Genomic DNA, 16,489 nt, shown 5'->3' with positions numbered 1-16,489 from the left:
CTACATGCTCAGGGAGAACATGCAAACTCCATGCAGAAAGGCCCCGGGCCGGGAATCAAACCCAGAACCTTCTTGCTGCAGTGCTACCCACTGCGCCACTCAGCAGCCCAACTCGTGTTACATGTATGGTTAATACAAATATTCCTTATTTGTGCACATTAAATTTTTTTTTTTATAAAAATCCTTCCGTTAAAACGCCATCAGAACGCTTAGAATATTTTAAGTGTTTCTCAGCCCCCCTTGTTTAGTGTCCACCATATTGGATCAGTCCGTTTGCTGCACATGTTCAGAAAGGTCCAACAGAGAGCAGCAATCATTTGAAAACAAATGATGCAAAGAGCAGTGTTGCCAAATTAGCGCTTTTGTCGCTATATTTAGCCTCTTTAGACCCCTCTAGCGCTTTGATTTTAAAAAAAGTACCCAGAGCCAAATCTAGTGACTTTTTTCTGCTACTTGAGACTTTGGCGACAACCAGAGGCGTAGCCAGACATTTTTTATAAGCGTGGCCAGGCAATAAGCGATGTACACTGAGGGGTGGCCGAAAGTAGATAGGCACCAGATCCTCACGGTCAATCTACACTGTTCCAACAGGAAAATTAACGAGCATCCATCCATATTTTCTAAATTAAGACTAGACTATATACTTTCCCTACAGCCTTCACTAACAAATAGACACATATATTTAAACATCCGTAATCTCTAAATAAAAGGAATAGTGGTTAAAACTCAGTTTTGAGTTCTGGGACATAAATTAATCATCATTGGCATGACTTACCTACTTGTATGAATAAACATTCTGCATAAAATTGATATTTACAAGCACAGATAGATAGATAGATAGATAGATAGATCGATAGATAGATAGATAGATAGATAGATAGATAGATAGATAGATAGATAGATAGATAGATAGATAGATAGATAGATAGATAGATAGATAGATGTACTTTATTTATCCCAAGCTGGGAAATTGCAGTGTAGCAGCAGCTTTACACATAGTGACAGTCACAACACAATAAGATAAGAAAAAGTAAAAATAACATAACATCCACACGTATTTACATTATAAGGGTGCAGTGAACAGTCCTGAGGTGCAGTGAACAGATTATAAATAAGTATTAAAATATGGAGTGCAGTACAGTACAGTGCTGGTTACTGTATGCTGAAACAAGAGTTTATTTTTTATTGTACAATATGCTGAAACAAGGGTTTATTTTTTATTGTACAATATCTACATAAATTGATTATTTGATCATTTTTTATTTAAATAGTTATTTATCTTTGATTTTACTGAAGACTCTTAGATGACTTGCAGAAACACATATTTTTCACTTTGCCCTACATAACACAAAATCTAGTTATGAAAAGAGCATGAATTCTGTACTTATCATCTTTGATGTTAGTATATTGTTGTGTATCATTAAACACAAAAAATTAAAATGTTTTGAATATTCCACTTGAGAGTATTACTGTTGCCACCATCTGTATTAAAAGGGGAAAAAATGGTGGGGTGGCCATGGCCTCCTGCTGTCCTCTATCTTGTCTGCTGTCATGATTCATGCAGCTATTGTTTCATGCAAATGAAAAATGGAAAACAGATAAGCAGACCATGGCTTGAAGGACTGGGTTATTTACCTTTTTAGAAACACAGGAATGAGCAATCAGCTATGTGAGCTTAGTGCTTGGGAAAAATCTTTCATTCCTTTTGAGACAGCATGAAAAGGCAGCAGAGTACAAAACCTAGAGAGGAAAAAAAGAAAAGAGACAAGAGATGGACAAAACCTGGAACAAATAATGGATGTCTATTCTATTAACATTTCTCTATCTGTATAATGGGTCTGTTTTATGTGTTGTCTTCTCAATTCAGAGGGCCCCCTGCCTGTCTTTGCCTAAGTCCGCCCCTGGTTGTAGGCACATAATTTGTCATATGAAATGAGGGAACCAAAGGGTTGTTTACTGCCTGGAAACCTCACATCAAGCAGGTGAAAAGCTGTGATCATATCTCAATATTCCTGAAGTTAAAGGTAGCAGCCGAATTTTTACATCACTGTCAAAATAGGTCTGTAAAGGTCAGGGGCGGAGCTAGATGGGGGGGCCAGGGGTTGCCATGGCCACTCATAGCCAATCTATGGCCACCCCTACCATTTATTTCTCTTTAATTCAAATGGTGGCAACAGTAATACTCTCAAGTGGAATATTCAAAACATTTTAATTTTTCATATATTAACAATTACTTAACAGCAAAACAATGTGGTTAATTATGCACATCAATATAGTAACATTAAAAATGATAAGTACAGAATTCAAGCAGAAATAGATTTTGTGTTTCATGGGGTAAAGAGAAAATGTGTCTCTTCAAGTCATCTAGGAGTCTTCAGGGAAATCATAGATAACTGTTTTAATAAAAACATATTGAATAATCAATTTATATAGATATTGTAAATATCAACTTTATGCAGAGTTATTGATAAAAGTAGGTAAGTAATGACAATGGAAAAGATGTTCGCCCCACAACTCAAACCTGATAGAATTTTATCCACTATACCTTTTACTTAGAAAGCACAGATGTTTAAATATATGTTTCTATTTGTTGGCAAAGTCTGTAGGAAAGTATAGTTTGTCTTTATTTAGAAAATATGGATGTTTTGCTCGTTAATTTTCCTGTTGGAAGAATGTAGATTGAAAGTGAGGTTCAGGTGCCTATCTACTTTCGGCCACCCCTCAGTGTACATTGGTTAATGCCTGGCCACCCGTATAAACATTTTCTGGCTACGGCTCTGGTAAAGGTTTTAAAAAAACCCAGATAAAAATCATGTGATTTTTGTGTCAGTCTTTAATTTCCAATAATATAATCAATTTAGTATTCTATCTTAAATGCAGGGGGCCTAACGGGGGACTGGCCCCTGTAGAACAGGTCCTGATTGGGCAGATAATTTCAGCTAAATTGTGAATTTCTCTCAGCAGAAACGTATAACCCAAGGTCATATGCGTCACTCTCTTGCTTTCAACATTCTCACATCCCTTTTTCTCATCTTGCTTCCATTGAAGACCCTCTGACTATTAAAACCTTTTTCAGAAATCATACTCTAACTGCTGTTTTATACTTTCTTCTACTGAACAGCATCCTTGATATGATTTATATCACATCCTTTATTCTATAGTCCTTGACTGACTTGAAGAATGATATTAAAATGTGTCATCCGTTGTCCTATGCTGGGATTTTCCAGCGATTCAATTAACTTCACAGGACAGGTTTTGATTTGGGAGCCAGGCACCCAACAGGTTTTAAATTTACCCCCCTTGCGTGCCTTTCTCATACCTCTACATTTTGTATCAGCTTGGCAGTAAAGAATGGTAATTATATTGAGTAAAATCATTGATTTCCTATTTAATTTAAAAGTGCCCTTTGTAGAAATGCCCTACACTTAACAGAAAGGCCAAGTCCAAAATACTTAAAAGTTCTTTTTCGTCTGAAGTCCCCAATTAAGTTCAAAGAATAAAAAGAATGTATCGAAGAACCAAACCTAAAGGATCACTGGCTGTTAAACCCACACACACATTTACCTGTACAGGTAAAGATGATGAATATAACTAATGCAGAGATGGTTTCAATAATTAAAGATGGCCAACCTCTTGAAGCACCTAATCCCTTTGACACAACTAAAGCTTGATCTAAATAGAATTCATGGTTTTACAATTTCAAAAATCGATATAAATAAACCAAGTATTTATATATAGAAAAAAAAAGACAAATTTATTCACAATTCAGACTTTATTTTGGAAAATAACTCAAATACAAAGGTCAATTCTACAGATGAGATGCATTCAAATGTTGCATAGGCACGTTTTGTTGATTCTGGGAAAGCTTGATTTGAATTCCAATTGTTGTATTCCTGTAAGAGAAATAAAATTCAAATTGGAACATAGCAACGGTTAAAACAGGAGATTATAAAGCAACAGTAGCCTCAGATAAAAACTTTAAATCAGGAGCTGGATGCTCTCATACGAGGTGTCAGAAAAATTTATACTGTCATCACTGGCTGCATAGTTTACGTGCAAATACACAGCTTAGGAGTTTACCTTCAGCAAAGTCTCTCAATGAGCTGTGATCTTCTATCGACTTCCAAGCTATAAATGGGGAGAAAAATGCTTTGGTTAGAATAGAAACAATGCATATTAAATATTAAAAGGTAGTAAAGTAGCCTCAGAATAAAGTCAGAATCAGGAGCTGAAGATCAGCTCTCATAGTAGGTGTCAGAAAAGTTTGTTTAGCTTGTCATCACAGGCTGAAATAGAAAACCACAATAAAAAAAAAAGTCTCACCAGCTGCTCCACAGAGATTATAATCCCAGGATTATTCCATCATCGTTGGATTGAATTCATCCAGTGGAGACATTTTTATGCAGACACCATCAGCAATACTTTTTTTGTCATCTTTCAGTCTGTGAAAAAGAAACAATGAGAAACCTGATTATTTAAAGTTAGATAACTGAAAATAAACCTGAAATAAACATCTTAAAAACAAAACTAAACAGAACAGCTATATTATTGCTTTATTGCAGGCAGCTGGTATTACATGCTGTCTTAATGTGTTAACTTAAACAGTATATGAAGAATTGCATCATAGTTTTTTAAAAACAGCATTTTTCCCCCCCAGTTACAACAGTTTTACCTAAACCATGATGGGTGTAGCTCTACAGTCCACGTGTTAAACCGTTAAACAAAAGGAACAATAGTGGTGTCTAGAAATGGTTCCTCTAAAATCATTACACAACTTTCTGAAAATGTGTCGATTGATCAAATCACAATGAAAAAACGAAATTCTATATAAGAACAGCCAAAACCGAACAGTGGGTTCTGCTCCTGCAGGGCAGCCACGTGTTTACTGCGCCACGTTAACTAAAGAAACTCCCTTTATGAAAAATTCTTGCAGTTATTTTATCCCCTGCTCTACTGACTCCCGTCATTAGACGACAGAAATGAAAATATCCATATACGAATTTTTAAATCGGTGTAGTGATGTTAAGTGAGCTCCGACCTCTTTCCATGTCGCTGCAAAAAGAAAGACCACTGCAAACCGCAGCGATAACAGCTTCCCGGCTTCCGTATCAAGCTCCTCCCCGCGTACGTAATGACGGCTGAGCGCGTGCGATTTTACATGATTGATGGATTTATTCTCTAAAAACCGCTGAATATAGAAACTAATTCACTAGATAGTTAATTTTGGTGATATCAACTATCGTTTGAACGAAGTACATGAGTGCATACACGTTTAAAGACTACGACAGCTAATGAAACAACAGCTAATGTACTTAGTAGCGGACTCTCAATGCATCATGGGAGTTGTAGTTTTTTAAGCTTAAGTCATTGATTTCTGCCTTTAAATGCTATCCAGATGAGTCAGAAACCATCTATCTATCTATCTATCTATCTATCTATCTATCTATCTATCTATCTATCTATCTATCTATCTATCTATCTATCTATCTATCTATCTATCTATCTATCTATCTATCTATCTATCTATCTATCTATCTATCTATCTATCTATCTATCTATCTATCTATCTATCTATCTATCTATCTATCTATCTATCTATCTATCTATCTATATAAAACTGTTTTCTAACCCCTCGTGGGGTGGTATGTGTCATCCTCAAGCTCGGGTCCTCTACCAGAGGCCTGGGAGTTTGAGGGTTCTGCGCAGTATCTTAGCTGTTCCTAGGACTGCGCTCTTCTGGACAGAGACCTCTGATGTTTTACCTGGAATCTGCTGTAACCACTCTCCCAGTTTGGGGGTCACAGCCCCCAGTGCTCCAATTACCACTGGCACCACTGCTGCTCTCACTTTCCACATCTTTTCTAGCTCCTCCTTTAGTCCTTGGTATTTCTCAAGCTTCTCGTGTTCTTTCTTCTTGATGTTGCTGTCGCTTGGGATTGCCACATCTATCACTACTGCCTTCTTCTGATGTTTGTCGATCAACACGATGTCTGGTTGGTTAGCCATCACCTGTTTCTCATCATCAAATTGATGAGATATATATATATATATATATATATATATATATATATATATATATATATATATATATATATATATATATATATATATATATATATATATATATATATATATATATATATATATATATATAGAGTGAGAGAGAGAGAGAGAGAAAGTTTCCATTAAAAGAACTAATGTCACAACAAGATCTAGAGAAACTCAATCATGCTTGTATCTTGAGTCACATTGATTACTGGAACAATGTCTTGACGGGTCTGCAAAAAAAAACAACAACAAAAAAACAAAAGCAATCAGACAGCTGTAATTAATCCTAAATTCTGCTGAACATATTCTCACTAGAACACCCTGGTTTTAAAGTTCTTACGCTGGCTACCTCTTGCTCAGAAGATAGACTTTTAATACTTTTTTAGTTTATCAATGGCTGTAAATCAAATGGTTTAACATCACAATGCATTAAAGACTTCTGGTTCTAGTCTATTCTATATTCCCAGAACCAAACACGGTAAAGCAGTTTTTATTTTTATTTTTAAAACTTACATTTTAATAGATTTTTGAAACAAAGCAAATATACAACCATACAACACCAATAATTATAATTTTTAACAATGTGAAAGTATACCACATATTTAACATCTCTGCATGACATATTACAATTACAGCATCATAATTGTCTATCCCTGCATTACCAAATAAACCTTACACAAGAGCCCACCTTAGATGGAAGGGCTAAGTACCATAATCCAAAAGCATAGGTTGTAGAACTCGATCACCAAGGTAGATCTTCCAGTCTTAGCATTGCCTGAAAGAGCATTTTTGAAGTCTTAATAAGTATGTTATCTCTTCCATTTGGTACAATTGCCTTATTACTTGGACCTATCAGTTGTAAGAAGGTAGCTCTAATTGCTTCCACTGAATTTCAGGGCTGTGTAAAAAGAGCATTTAAAATATATGATTTGGCTTGTCCTTGTAATTCAACTAGAAAGATACCGAGTAATACAACTGTAACATCCCTTTGGATTAGCTGGTTCTGGATCTGGTTTATAGCCCTGTACACGTCATTCCAAAAGTTTTGTAATTTGGGGCATGACCAAAACATGTGTTTGATGAGGAATTGCTAAGGAGAGGCAGTTTGTATGCACCTTTACACCGGAAGAAACTCTCAGAAAACTGCAGAACAGCCAGAACACTACATTCCTTAAAGAAGGAGCCCGGTACTGGGCCCTTTTGACACCTTCCTATGTTGATCTATTTACCGAAATGGTTAAAACACAGTCACATGGTGTTTCGTCCACATGCCTTTCAAAATGGGGCTTTAAAATTTCTAAAACATATCTCAAAATTATCTTTTCACAAACACTTTTTGTTTTATAGCTGTGTAGACAAATTTAAAGAGATTTAAATTTCCATCTGACATGTCAGATGCAACAGCAGATATTAATTTTTAGCCACACCTCCTAATGGCTGGCATCATTGGAAACTAGAGGCTCAGACCTTTTCGACTTTCAGGTGATGTAACTGGCATACAATACCTAAGTTTGCTCTGTTATTCTTATTTTCTATTCAGTTTGGTGATATTACTGGTAAACTTCAATGAAACAACAGCTAAATCTTAGGAGCAAAGGCTTTGTCTTCTGCAGAAGGTCTCCAATAATATAAATCAGCATATTTTTCTGGCCAGATTCCATTTTATGAGTGGAAAATGCATTTGGCACAAAACTGTGCCAAAATCACATTTCCGCCTAGCACACTGCCCACTAAAACCTTTTTGGAACAAACATGCTTCAATCTATTGAGTCCAAATTAGCTTGAGTTATGGTCAAAGTGTGGATTTATAAAGTCTGAGAGTTCATCCAGAGTTTCAAATGGGTTTTCATGGTGTTTATTTTGGAAAAAGCTTTGACTAGGCTAAATATTTTTCATTTTTTCTTTGTTTAATCACCTGTAAATCAGACATGATGACATACAAGCAATCATATTTCCAATTTATAGTTTGGGAGCTGTACTTGCTTTAAGTCACATATGTAATTTGCTCCTAAGACCCTCTGGGCTTAAGGGGTTAAATCAAGGCTAAAGACCCATCTCTCCAGCGCTGTCTTTGATTAGCAGTCTAGAAACAAATGCAGAAGAAAAGCTGCTCTGAACAAAATATGTTATTACACATGGAACACCTCCCTGATTATCATGTGTATCTGATGATTTTGTGTGAAGTTTTGATAATTTGCTGTGAAGTTACTTGATTTTTAAAAATGATTTTAATGGAGATTTGATCTGATGAGTAGCTGAAATGTGCTATACAAATACATTTTTAGTTAATTACTTTAATTTATACAAAAAAAAAATCTAAAATATCAACCAAATACCTCAAGCTTTTCAGGTCTTAATGTGACAGGAGGTTAAATAATTCTCAGCATATGACTACTCAGCGCAAGACTTCAATGAAAACTGTTGGAAAAGCAGGAAAGTATGCCATATCTGAAAGAATGAAAAAAATAAAAGAGTCACATTTGGTTTAATTTATACATTTATTCTGATGACAGATGTACAGGAATGCATCGTCACAGCAGAAACACCCAACTAAACCCAACCATGACACAACAGCCGTCACATCACATCCTGAACTCAACCATAAATACACAGGCTCAAATCAGCTCAGCTCCATTCAATGTTTAACATCATTGTGATCATCATCATCATCATTATTATTATCATTAATAGTTTTATTATTCACATAGAACTGTCTCTCAAATATATCTCTGTTTTCAAAGAGCATAAAAATACAAGTGGACTTCACTGGGATGAAAGCTGGTCTGGGGGAGATCACTGAAAACAAGGAACTCTTGGAAGAGTGGAGCCAACTTATCACAGCTTACAGAGCTTATAGAGGGCTGCATACGGGGAGGATTTCATTTTAGTAGTTGTAGAGGACTGACAGATCAACTGAGAAGCTACTTTCTTACAAAACGGACACAGAGGGGGTTTAAAGGGACCATCAACATTTTTAGTAGACAGCAATCAAAACAAAACAAAATTAAAGAATATATAAAGTAGAGTAAGAAGGCACAGAGATTTGCAGTTTTTCCAAATTAGACATAGATTTAAAATAATATAGGGAAGAAGAGAAAGAAGTTGGGGAAATTAAGGGCAGCTTCACTAACCAACAATAGAGGGAGCTCTAACAGCTCAAATATCCAGATCTACTTTAAACTCTGAGTCTTTTTTTTTACTGTATGTACTATATAAAGCATTGAAATATAGGAGTATTTTCTGAAAACACTGTTCACTGCTGCAGGACAAAGGGATATACCACATGGGTGCATGTGTCTTTGCATGTATTCCCCATGAATCATTTCCAAACAGTCCTTCCACACATGATAGATAAACACCAACAACACCAGAAATATTTAAACCAATGTAAGTTCCACCGGTGTATATATGTGTGTGTGCGTACATGTGCTTGTCTGCATTCTTAGAAATTCATGGATACGGATGTGTTTGGTTGGTTTGATAGATCGGGGTGGGAAAAAGAGGAAACTGACGGAAGCATATAAAGCAGGGACAACGCACACTTGAAACAACAACAAAGCCAGCGATAACAGCAACGGCACCAACAACGACGTGAACAGAGAGGACACGCGGGACGGGAATCCTCCACTCACACAGAGGAGGAAGAGAGGCTACAATTCATCTGGAGAAAAAGGGCAGTTCTCTACTCTGGTTGGAGTCGTCAGACAGCGGCCTGTCATTCTGTGTGCTTTTTGAAAAAAACAAACAAAAAAAACCCAAAAAAACATCCCAATGTTTTCTACCAGGTTTTCTATCTGCCTGTCAGAATATTTATGTGCTCAGCTTTGTAGGTAATATCTGTTCATCTCAGAGTCTGTCCTTGCAGGCTGGTCCAAGTCAGATTGCACAGATAAAAGGATACGCGAAGTGATTGTGCTTGTCGGTCCACGCTGCCGTGTTAGGCTGGGTGGAGGCATCGCTTTTTGGGCTGCAGAGGTCAGCGGTTGTGTTGGGAGCAGCGTCCTCGCAGCAGAAACATAAATCCCCCTCCGCAGTACCTCTGGAGGTTACTTCGGAAGTTCTTGCCAACAGAACGAGGGACACACTTAAATTTGCAGTGTGAAAAACAGCGGCACGTAGCCTTGGGGAAGATTTCTTCGTCAACCTACAGGTGATGAGGGGAAAAGACCTTGTTGGAATGCAGAGTATGTGGACAGAAGATCAGTCCAGCATGGCGTCCAGCTGGTCTGCCAAATCATCAAACATGCTGCCAATGTCGTCCAGGATGGAGACTGTTGCTTTTTTGCTGAAACAGAGAATTAAGATGGGAAATATATATAAATATATTAGAGATGTTCCATAATATCAAGCAGCCGATATTATCAGTCAATATTAGCATAATTATGTGATATCTGTCCATATTCTTATCGGGTTCCCCCCGATAATTAAAAGCAGATAATATAATGCCTAGACTTTGAGAAATATGTTGAAGCGAGCGCTCTTGCCAACACGCGACGCTCCCTCATGACGTCTTTAAACCGCGCCAGACGGCCAACTGTGTAGCAGCAGCAAAGCTAAACTGTAACGAAAAATGTCTGCGGTGTGGAACTTTTTTAAAGTTTCAAATGATGACTTGAAGTTTGCAATTTGGAACGAATGTGAGGTCCTTGTCATGCGTGGGGGAACCAAGACTTTGTCCTTCAACAGCGATACTACACTGGACTTCATTTGTGTTTACATTCAATTCTGTGCAATACAGATGTACTGGTGAGGTACACTTTTTTCCTATTTGTGAAGAAAAGAGATTTATCTCTTGTTTAAATATTCATTGTCAGGTTAATCTCAGGAAAAGCATATTTCTAAATGTTGTTTGAGACAGTGTTGAAAATAAATGTCCAATTCTGCATTTTCCTGATGTTGAAATGCTTTTTTTTCCTCTACAATGGTAATTATTTGTGGAATATACAGTGTGTAGTGGGGCAAAACAGTAAATGTAGGTTATGCTAAAATTTTGTGACTGGCATGTTGTGAAATGAGTTTATTTCGGTATCGGCTTATATCGGAATCGAAAATTCATCATTTGGAATATTGGCATATCGAATATCGGCAAAAAAGGCAATATCCAGCATCCCTAAAATATATATAAAGTCACAGTTCTTGAATCATTCAGTTATTTTCTTGACAAAGCTTCCTTTCAGTCCTTTCAGAGACAAAGGTTGAATAAGCAGTAGAATAATAATCAAAGGCAGATATTTGCTACAACTAAACAGATGGATGGATGAAGAAACATATGTATGGCTAAATGGGCTGCTGTTTTTGATTTAAACAAACCTTTCCTGAGCTGGGAAATACTGGAATAAAACTCTCCAGACAGTCGGAGACTTTTCAGTGAGCCTGGACTGATGGCTACACTAAAACCAAAAGCCATACCAGGGGTACAATTAGTGATATAACCAGACCTTTGATACTGTCCAACAGACAGATGTACCAGGGTCAGTTGTTTGTTGCAATACATGAACTAAAAGATGCTTGCAAGACTTTTAGCCATCTCCTTTAATGTTAACAGATTCATTGGTTGACTGCTGAGACAGTTAGATAGTAAAGAAGCGTGTGTGTTAACATTGCATTGAAAGAACGTATCAGGCCTAAAAGATAATTGGATTATTGTTAATTTATGTGTTAACCTTTGCAGCACTACTTGCAGGTATTTTTTTTTTTACTTTCATATTTCAAAGTCACTTCAAGACACTACAGAGGCTTTTTTTTCTGGAACAAATATTTTGTTCTTCTAATAACAAGATTTGTACCTTTTTGTTTCTATTATATTCTTATCAAGATTGATATTATGAGTATTTTTATGAGTTTTTAATGTATTAAATGTATTTTATGATTCTGACTTTTTTGGTCCCCCGCTTTACACTTGGTACAATATTCTGGCGGTGCTCGGTAAAATACTCACCTGACATTTAACTTTCATAGTGCAATAAAAGAGTTTCCACCCCTTTGATGTTAGTGACATCATGGATCTCTGCTTCATTAATACTTACTCGTTTGGCCTGTCCTCCTCTTTGATTTTATGCTCCACAGTCTGCAGAGCTGCAGCCAAGGAGGCGCTGGTCTCCTCCAAACGATGCTGAATTGTCTCTTCTTGCCCTGCTTCCGTCTCCTGGCTCTCCTCTTTTGCTTCTTCTCTCCTCAAAGGCTTCCTATCCAGCTCTCTCTGGTTCCCATCCTCTGCTCTCTTCCTCTGCTCCTCCTCTTCTTCTGCTTTCCTCTGATGCTCCCTCTCTCTTCTCCTCTCCTCTTCCTCCTCAGCCTCCCGTACTCCCGTCAAGTCAATGGAGAGGCCAGCGATGGAGGAGCGGGGAGGTTTGACAGGGTGTGGAGACGGAGTGGAGGGACTCTGGGCTGGAGAGGTGGAAGTGAGAGGGAGTCCAGGAGAGAGAGATGGAGCAGAGGGGGTGTCAGGAGCTGGAATAGGGGCAGCTGCCAACGGAGAGGAGGGTCTGGGCGCCGGAGTTGGACTGGTTGCAGCCGGGCTAGTAGCAACAGGGCTTGGGCTCATTGCAGCTGAAGACGCAACTGCTTTACCAGGTTTGGGCGCCGTTGGAGGCCCACGGGGTTTTGGGGATACAGGAGGTGGGACACGCTTTGACTCTGGTAACAGAAACATCAAAGATAAAATGATTTAATACACAACATGAATTTAATCAATTAAAGCAGCCGAAGCGTAGACATTTTTACGTTGTCTAAAACATTTTTTAGACGTGTTATCTAAAAGTCTTTAAAAACTTTTTTTGGGGGGCTGGTACTTCTTTTTACGTTCATACCTCCATGTATATATATATAAAAAAACGCTAAAAACCTAAAATGCCATTTCAACTCTAAATTTTTCAAAGAGCTGAAGTTGAAATGCTATTGATTTACAGTGATTGGCTATAATATATATATATATATATATATAATATAATAATTACAAATGTTATCAATGCGTTAGTTGTTGCCATATAGCCTAGTTGTTTAGTAAGATGAGTTCACAAATCAGAGTTGTAGTTTCTTTGGGGTAGTAGATTCAATGTTAAACCTCTATTCCACAATGAAAGTGTGAGGAGAATCAGGACTCTCCTGTTTACTTTTGTTTAAAAAAATATACAAATCAAATAGCTTTACTTATTTATTTAGTGGCATTTTTATGTTAAAGTTCTTTAAAGATGGTCTAGAATTTGTAGCAGGTGGTTCTACGCATCTATACATCAGGTGGCTTCTAAAAGTTACAGGGTTCTCTAAATTACTCTGAATATAGATATAGAGAAATGTACTGATATCGGAAAATTTAAGTCACACTTTGTAATACTTAGGTATTTTCAAAAGTGAATACTTCAGTTCTTTATTTTTTAAAAGACCTGCCCTCTTCACATGCTAGAGCATGCACAAGCCCATTTCTTCTTGTGCACACCCTCTGTAAAATGTGCTGTTCTCATAACTCATACAAGCTTACTGTCTTAACATACCGCAGGGACCTTTAAGTGGACTTTATAGGAACTCAGTTAACTGACTATTCGGACAGATGATCACTGCTTTTTGCTCCATTGGTCAAGTAACTCCTCCTTCACCACAGCCTGCCTGCACCATCTTTGTTAATAGTCTCCAATGTCAGGTAGCGACAGCCTATGGTGACAGCGGGCCACTGTGACAGCAAATCCCATAATGCTTTGCGAGGAGAGCTCGCAGCAAAGCATTCTGGATCAATCCGCCTCTTCTGAGGCCTTTCTTTTCTTCTCATACACTTCGTAGACACTATTTCTCTTATGACCCTTGACCATTTTCAAAGAACCACAGTGAGAAAGGTGAGCTTCAGTGACTGAAACCGTAGCTCACAACAGATACATGCCTGAAAGTGCACATGCGCAGAAAAAGATAGCTAACGTGGTGAGCACGTAGGACGGCCTTACATAAACATATCACCAGACTGATTGGCAATTACGAGGACCACTTATTTAGATATTCCACACGTAAATAAAATATTGTCCTCTATACCGCTAAGTGCTATAGTTAAGTACTTTGTCCACCACTGGTTTGGCATTTATATTATATATTTTTACTTAATTTTCTAAGTCTGTACAGAATCTTTTAATTTGCCTTTTTCTGTTGTTTTGTCCTCTGTGTGCTGCTTCCGTCCCGTCATGCTAAGCTGCTGGAATTTGAATTTCCCACAAGGAGTCATCCCGAGGGATAGATAAAGCCAAGTCTAAGTCTAATCATTATATTTTACCTTTAAAAAAGTGCGAAAGTGTGTTGTTGCATCTTGATACAATCAAACTGCAGCCATTATCCTTATGCATTGTGCCAATTTTTATGAACTGACAGAAAGTAGAGATCTCTTTGCACCCGTTGTTGGATCATAAACAGAGAATGGCAAAGACCTGACCTCAATCAAAAGACAATTCTCTGGGCTTTATGAATGCTTTCTTTAAAAGACAACATGAAGGCCTGACTCAGTAGGTGCATCAGAGTGTAGTCATGTTTTTTGTTCTCACCAGGGCTCTGTGCTGGCTCAGTGTTTTCAGGTCCAGGAATGGGGACTCTTCGGGTCGGAGTTGGTGGGTCTGCCTGAGTCTTTCTCAGGACTACTGAGGAAGGTTTGGGTGAGACCGGTGGCTTCAGGGACTTCCTGGCTTCCATCCACTCACATGTCTCCCTGCTGGTGTCTGTCTTCTCTGAGACCTCAGATGCTGGCCTCCGTCTCAGCACCACGCCGCCATTCTGCTGCGGTTCATCCACCTTTTTCCTAGTGCCGTCTGGGGAGTTTGATTGATTATTCCTGCAAGTGACAGAATCAGTTTGCTCTGTCGTACGTGGCCGCCTTCGTATTGTTTCCGAGCCGGTTGTCATGGTGACCACAGTAGTAGCCATTGATGAGGGGGCTTCAGAGTCTGTTGATGGAGGACGTTGTTTCCTCCTGAGGGTCGCTGTTCCATTGTTGATCTCTGATGCTGAGGTGACCACAATGGAGCGAGGTCGTGGCTCTGGACGTTGCTGTACTGGTTGCTGAGGTAACTGGTCAGAATGCTCATCAGGGAGGCTTTCAAGACCACTGATAGTCCTGCAGCGATTTGAGACATCGTCCTCGGATGCTCCTAGACCTCCAGCTCGTGCCTGCCGGCGGAGCAGAGGAGGACTCGCCTAAAAGGCACGTGGTTGTTACAAGAACTTCTTGCATTAGGTTGAAAATGTAAAATTCCAACTTTTTATAGACTCACCTGCAGGAAGTTAGTGCCACTTCCCACATTCCTTGGCACCATAGATGTTTCCAGCATGGCAGCGAGGCTGCGAACACTCCCAGAACCCCCCTCTGATCTCTGAAGGCCTGTAGACTCCTGAGCCCTTAAAGCTGCTCCCAAGCTGCCGCAGTCACTCGCTCGCCTCTCTCGATACGTCGGCAGCCCCAAAAGCCCCACCCCTTGTCCTTCAACTTCACCATCACCGCCGGTGATGGAAGAACAGGAACGCTTTGGAGGTGTAGGAGGCCGACCTTTTCGACGAGGACGCAGGGTGACGGATGACTGGCTGCGGTTAACAGTGACATCATTAGGGCCAGTGGTGTGCGTGGAGCTGCTTCGGCACACGGTTGCATAACGGGAGTCAGATTCTGAGCCGATAAGGCTGTGCGTCCTCCGCCGTTCCTCTTCCTCACATGGCAGCCGCAGTAGCGGCACAGGTGTATCAGCGTTGGAAGTCTGGGTGGACGGCCGAGGGCGAGCTCTCGGGGAGGCCTGCTGGTTTCGGGCATGTGGAGGGGTTTGTGGCGGCGTCTGAGTGGGTGTGTGGGGAGGCGTCTGTGAAGTTGGGAGACCTGGGCGAGGTTTGGCCAAGGGGCTAGCAGTGCCCTCCCTCAGCTTCATTGCCTCTCTTCGGGACTCCAAGGAGGTGCTCCTTGCTGGGCTGGAAGGAGCTGAAGTGGGACTCTGAGGAGGTTCAGAGCCACTTTCTCCTCTTTGTAGCTCCTTCAGTCTTTTTACTCCCAACATCATTTTCTTCTGATGTCCTGAGGGACAACAGGGGTGTAATAGAGAAGAATCAAGAAAAGTTTAGATATTGCAGTCCCTAGCAATGGTAGTTATCAGTTTTGTTACCTTTCCACTTTTCATTTGGTTAGAACAGAAATTTCTGTTTATTTCAATGCATAGTAGAACACAACTTGGATCTAAAAGGAAACGGATGTATGCTTTGCATTTAGATAGACCTAGATAGGAGAAATTGTCTAATCTAATCTCACTAAATCCAAATTTTCTGTAAAGGCCGCAAGATCATAAATATCATCAGCTTCAAGGTAAAATCGTAGGCTGTGGGAGTTACAACAGGGTCAGGCAACCAAATATGCTGTGTTGAACCCTCCTGATGAAAAGTTTTCATTTGTCATCCAGAAGTTAAATGGCTTTGCACCACCACAGTCCTACAAAGA

General features: G+C 39.1%; 1 protein-coding gene, 1 long non-coding RNA gene and 2 other non-coding genes across 9 annotated transcripts in view; all 4 read right to left on the bottom strand.

The window, feature by feature from the left end:
- Positions 1-3,753: 3,753 nt before the first annotated feature.
- On the bottom strand, positions 3,754-5,145 carry LOC119783693. 2 transcript variants are annotated; one of them, XR_005280837.1, is made up of 4 exons: positions 5,039-5,145; positions 4,324-4,442; positions 4,081-4,128; positions 3,754-3,893 (listed from the first exon to the last, which is right to left on the bottom strand). It is a non-coding gene; the product is annotated as an uncharacterized LOC119783693 (long non-coding RNA). The 2 variants fall into 2 exon arrangements; XR_005280838.1 differs by lacking the exon at positions 5,039-5,145 and adding an exon at positions 4,673-4,917.
- Positions 3,961-4,042, bottom strand: LOC119783722. The gene has a single exon (XR_005280843.1). It is a non-coding gene; the product is annotated as a small nucleolar RNA SNORD60 (small nucleolar RNA).
- Positions 4,200-4,288, bottom strand: LOC119783720. The gene has a single exon (XR_005280841.1). It is a non-coding gene; the product is annotated as a small nucleolar RNA SNORD60 (small nucleolar RNA).
- Positions 5,146-8,527: 3,382 nt separating the features above from the next.
- The window catches only part of si:dkeyp-9d4.3 (caskin-1), a 62,226-nt gene continuing 54,264 nt past the window's right edge, over positions 8,528-16,489 (bottom strand). For all 5 annotated transcript variants that reach the window (XM_038285287.1, XM_038285286.1, XM_038285289.1 and 2 more), the window contains 4 exons: positions 15,288-16,072; positions 14,565-15,210; positions 12,075-12,684; positions 8,528-10,333 (listed from right to left, as the gene is read on the bottom strand). In XM_038285287.1, the coding sequence (XP_038141215.1) occupies positions 10,249-10,333; positions 12,075-12,684; positions 14,565-15,210; positions 15,288-16,072 (2,126 nt within the window). In that variant the 3' untranslated portion in view covers positions 8,528-10,248. The remainder of the gene's footprint in view (positions 10,334-12,074; positions 12,685-14,564; positions 15,211-15,287; positions 16,073-16,489) is intronic.

Source organism: Cyprinodon tularosa, unplaced genomic scaffold, assembly GCF_016077235.1.
Source record: "Cyprinodon tularosa strain WSP-4 unplaced genomic scaffold, ASM1607723v1 ctg21, whole genome shotgun sequence".
NCBI classification, from domain to species: Eukaryota; Metazoa; Chordata; class Actinopteri; order Cyprinodontiformes; family Cyprinodontidae; genus Cyprinodon; species Cyprinodon tularosa.
Note: the sequence above shows the minus strand (reverse complement) of the source record. Positions and strands in the feature narration are given on the sequence as shown.